At 35.6% G+C, this 4,219-nt stretch overlaps 1 protein-coding gene across 1 annotated transcript; it reads right to left on the bottom strand.

Annotated features, from left to right (window-relative positions):
• Window positions 1-887: 887 nt before the first annotated feature.
• On the bottom strand, window positions 888-3,288 carry LOC148192933 (polygalacturonase-like). Its single transcript, XM_088099002.1, has 4 exons — window positions 2,765-3,288; window positions 1,802-2,091; window positions 1,485-1,713; window positions 888-1,377 (listed from the first exon to the last, which is right to left on the bottom strand). Exons 1-4 carry the CDS (start codon window positions 3,218-3,220, stop codon window positions 1,159-1,161), a joined length of 1,194 nt encoding a protein of 397 aa, XP_087955128.1. The 5' UTR covers window positions 3,221-3,288; the 3' UTR covers window positions 888-1,158.
• Window positions 3,289-4,219: the final 931 nt, after the last annotated feature.

Below are 4,219 nucleotides of genomic sequence, written 5' to 3'. Positions count from 1 at the left end.
CCCAATAATAATATAAGCTTTGGCCCAATTGTGACCTAGCTTTAATAGAACCGTTTGCCCTGGTTGGCCATAATGGTGACTGAACGATGCTGAGTGTATGACCGTTCGGTACTGAGTGTATGACTGTTCGGTCTCTACTAGGTATAATACATAGTTGACGAGCGTTGTCACGGTTTGACCTGGTTGACGAACGTTGTCCTGGTTTGTCCTGATTGACGAGCACTGCTACATTAGATAGACCGATCCGTCTTGGATGCTTACCGTTTGGTCTACCTATTATACTATACAAGTTTTGTAACTCTATACATACACATTTTCGTTTATGAAATTATATTATTATTTTCTTTCATTTTTAATGTTTTTATTTTCTTTGCTAGTTGCGTCATCCTCTCCTTATTGTCTCTGTCAACCAGTTTATTGATTTTTTTTCTCAAAGATACTGATAAAACTTCTTTTCACAATCTTCTCTATAATTAGCAGTTAATATTTATCTCATGCCAGTAGATTGGCCTGGTTCTGCAGACTTTTTTTTTGTACAAAACAAAACCCTTGAATTGATATTCAATGAATGATAATTTGTTGTTTTTTCCAAATTATCTTCTTTAACATGATTGAACTATGTGCAATTTCAGTGCAAAAATGGACATTCACTTTCTCTATTATGAACTACTGTATCTAATATTTACTTTTGAAAAATGTGTTATGGGATGATTCAAAGCTCCCATTGCGAAATTTTGGAGACATAAACAGTATCAAATTCAACCCATCACACTTAATTTATTAAAAAAATCTGTGAATCAGTGTAAGTAATTTATATTTCATAGAAGAAAATTTATGGCCTAGCTAATGGTAGAATCAATAGACAAAAAGGAAAATAGAAGTACCATAAATATTGTAATATATATTTCATAAAAGAAATACAATTATGAAAATGTTCATACTGGTCCATAACAATTGTAAGACCATGCACACAGCCGCACAATGGGCTACAAACGCCTCAAACTGTGACAAGCTGATACACTATTCATAAACAAAAACAAAAAAACATATACGTAGCGACACACTGTATGCCTATGATCTTGTCCTATATGACTCCATCTAGAATATTGGTTTAATAGTATATTTTTTGTGCAGGATGGTGATGACATATTTTAGGGTCTAAAAGCAACTCTGGGGTTGAACTGAGCCCAGCGAGGCTCCATCAGCATGGTTGCAGGAAGATACAGCACGTTGGTTCTTGTATGTGAGCTTCACATCCTCCAACTTGATCCCTCTGCATGGATACTTGGAACTGCAATCAAATTTCACAGCAACTTGTGTAGCAGATGTTCCATGAATGTTTTTGTACGTCACATCACTCACTTTCACTCCAGATGCCTGTTATATTTTATTTGTGCAAACAAAAATCAACATCAGTTCAACTTGTATCAGACTATGTTTTTATTTTTTCTTTGATAATGTGTAATTACGATATGCATGCATACCTGACCAGGGCAGCCCTTGTTTCCTGGGCAGTAATTTTGGTCAATTATAACGGGGTTTTCGACATTGACCATGATAGCGTCTTGGAAAAGAACATTCCTCACAAAGCCGTTACTGGGTCTCCCCCAGGTCTTGATTCTGACGCCATTTTGAGTCCCGGTGAAGGTAACCGTTTTAACAGTCACATTTTGTACACCAGCTTCTTTGAAATCTTTCCCCAAGCTCCCAATGCTGCAAAATCCAATACAACAGTTCATACTTATGGAACAACCGAAAACAATAACACAGTAGCTTTTTCTTATTTTGAATGAAAGATGACCTTATTCCGTGTCCTGGTCCGCATGCAATGTTTTCAATCCACAAGTTTGTGGTTCCTGGACCTATGGAGATACAATCATCTCCTGTTCGAATATTGGAGTTGAGGATGGTGACGTGAGAGGACATTTGTACGTGGATGCCGTCGGTGTTAGGGCTGTTTCCGTCCGCCATGACCTTCACTCCTTGCAACTTCACATTTTGGCATCCATTGAACACAATGTGGAACATTTGACTGTTCAACGAGGTCAACCCACTAATAGCGACGTTATTCGAGTTGGTGAAACCCAACGTCTGAACACAACACAAAACCAAACGACCGTCACTTAGAATAAATTTATAAGAATTACTATTATTTTACAGACAAAGAGCCAACAGCACACACCAACATGGTTATGTTAGTACACTTGGCTTATTGGTATATAAAACACACCATCAAATAATTAAGTGTATAATTAAATTCAAGGCAAATGATTGCATCAGAGGGTGATTAGGTTTTAGTATTGAATACAACTGTAATGATTGAAAAAAACGAACAAGATTCAGTTAGAGACAAATTATCAACAAATCCAGAGGTCAACAACAGCTATTGTTCTAGCAAACTAACCATACATAACCTATTATTTTATTTATATTTTAATTAGTATTAGTTATGTTAATGCTGTGACTAACTCCTCACTTCAAATTAATTTGCCAAACCTTCTTCTAGCCACCATATAACATATCATTAGTATTTGTTAATTATTAATTATGAGTAGTAGATATTATTGCCACTAACTCCTTGCTTGATATTTGCTTCAACTTCTTGTAGCAAACCACACTTATAGCAGTTGAAAACCTTTCCATGAGTCCCCACTAATTAAATTAAACCAAATTTCACTACTCACCAAGGCCAACTCCACCTCCAACATTAAATTAAAAAATTGAAAAAATAAAATAAAATAATGTGCATGAAAATGAAACACACCGTGGCACCGGTGGGGCAGTTTCCTTTGCCGGAGTTCTTGCAATTCCACAGGGCTGTTCCTTGGCCATCCAACACCCCACCGCGGATGGAAACCCCATTCACACCCTCGAACTGCAACCACTTACCGGAACTACCGATGACCCTGTAATCAGAAGGAGCGACCAGAGTGCCATCAATGGTAAAGGTGATAGCTTGGTTGTGACATTGGCCACCAAAGGTGGCACTTCTGAGCAAGAACCTTCCTCGTGGCACATAAATGGAGGCAGAGCTGGTTGAAGCACAAGCCTTGGCCCATGCATTGAGGAACGCCTTGGTTGAGTCCGTTTTACCGTCTGATTTGGCACCAAAGTTGACCACATTGTAAGTGGCTCCCATAACAATGGACGAACACAACCAGCAACATAGGATGACATGAAGGACGAGAATGGGACTAGGTTTTGGTGTTGGGTTTGCCATTTTTTGGAATTTGGTCGCGTTGAATGCGGTGGTAGTGAGAAGTTGAAAGATGAAGTGGTAGAAGTGGTGAAGAATATGGAATGTTGAGTGGAAGTTGGAACGGTTTGAGAGAGTATTTATAGCTAAAAATTAGGGGACAACACACTGTACTGGTTGGTTTGCTACATGTATTGTCATAATAAAGAATAAATAAAATTATAATTTATTTTATTTTTTTAATACTGATAAAAAATAAATAATTTAAGGTGTGAATGAAATGGGAAGAAAGTAAAAGTCGCCCCAACTTTTGAAAGGGAGAACCTGTTTTACCGGTAAGTGCACTTTGCGTGCGTTATAGTTCCATTATCTTAATCTCCTTCCGACTTTAAGATTTTACACAAGACTTGAGAGCGTGATTGGTCACTACAATATCATGTTCATAATATCAAGTTTTGAGTTATAATAAATATTTACTTTTAATTGGATTGAAAATTAATGAATGAAATGAAAGATAACTTAATTATTTGAACTAATTTAATTTTTCTTTGTATGAATAACATAATTTTATTTATTATTCATAGTTTAATTGGAGGATGTAAACAAAATTAAATAAAAAACTCAAGTATAATATATATATATATATATGGTTGCATGAAAATAGAAAGAAAATTATTAAATATAAATTAATTAATGATAATTTTCTTTGGACAAAATAAGGAAATAGACCAATAACTGACATGGTATTCGTAGGTTGCAAACATGGTGCACAGTTTAAAACCCTAAATCACGCCATCATTTCATACTCATTTTCCGGAGTTAATTATTGTAGCATATATACCGAATATATACTATAACTGAACATTGTGGCTGTTCAGGCCGTATGCTCCAATAGTTCAATTAGTGTGTCAAATACGAACATGTGGGTATATAAGTAAGTTTCAGATTTAAAATTTTAATTATAATTTGTAAAATAAAAGCAATCCAAAAGTGACGATATAGTTTATAAAAATATAAAAAAAT

The sequence above is a fragment of the Vigna umbellata genome, chromosome 9 (assembly GCF_029865625.1).
Source record: "Vigna umbellata cultivar VRB3 chromosome 9, Vumbellata_1.0, whole genome shotgun sequence".
Taxonomy (NCBI): Eukaryota; Viridiplantae; Streptophyta; class Magnoliopsida; order Fabales; family Fabaceae; genus Vigna; species Vigna umbellata.
The sequence above is the reverse complement of the archived record's forward strand: the minus strand, read 5'-3'. Positions and strand labels throughout refer to the sequence as shown.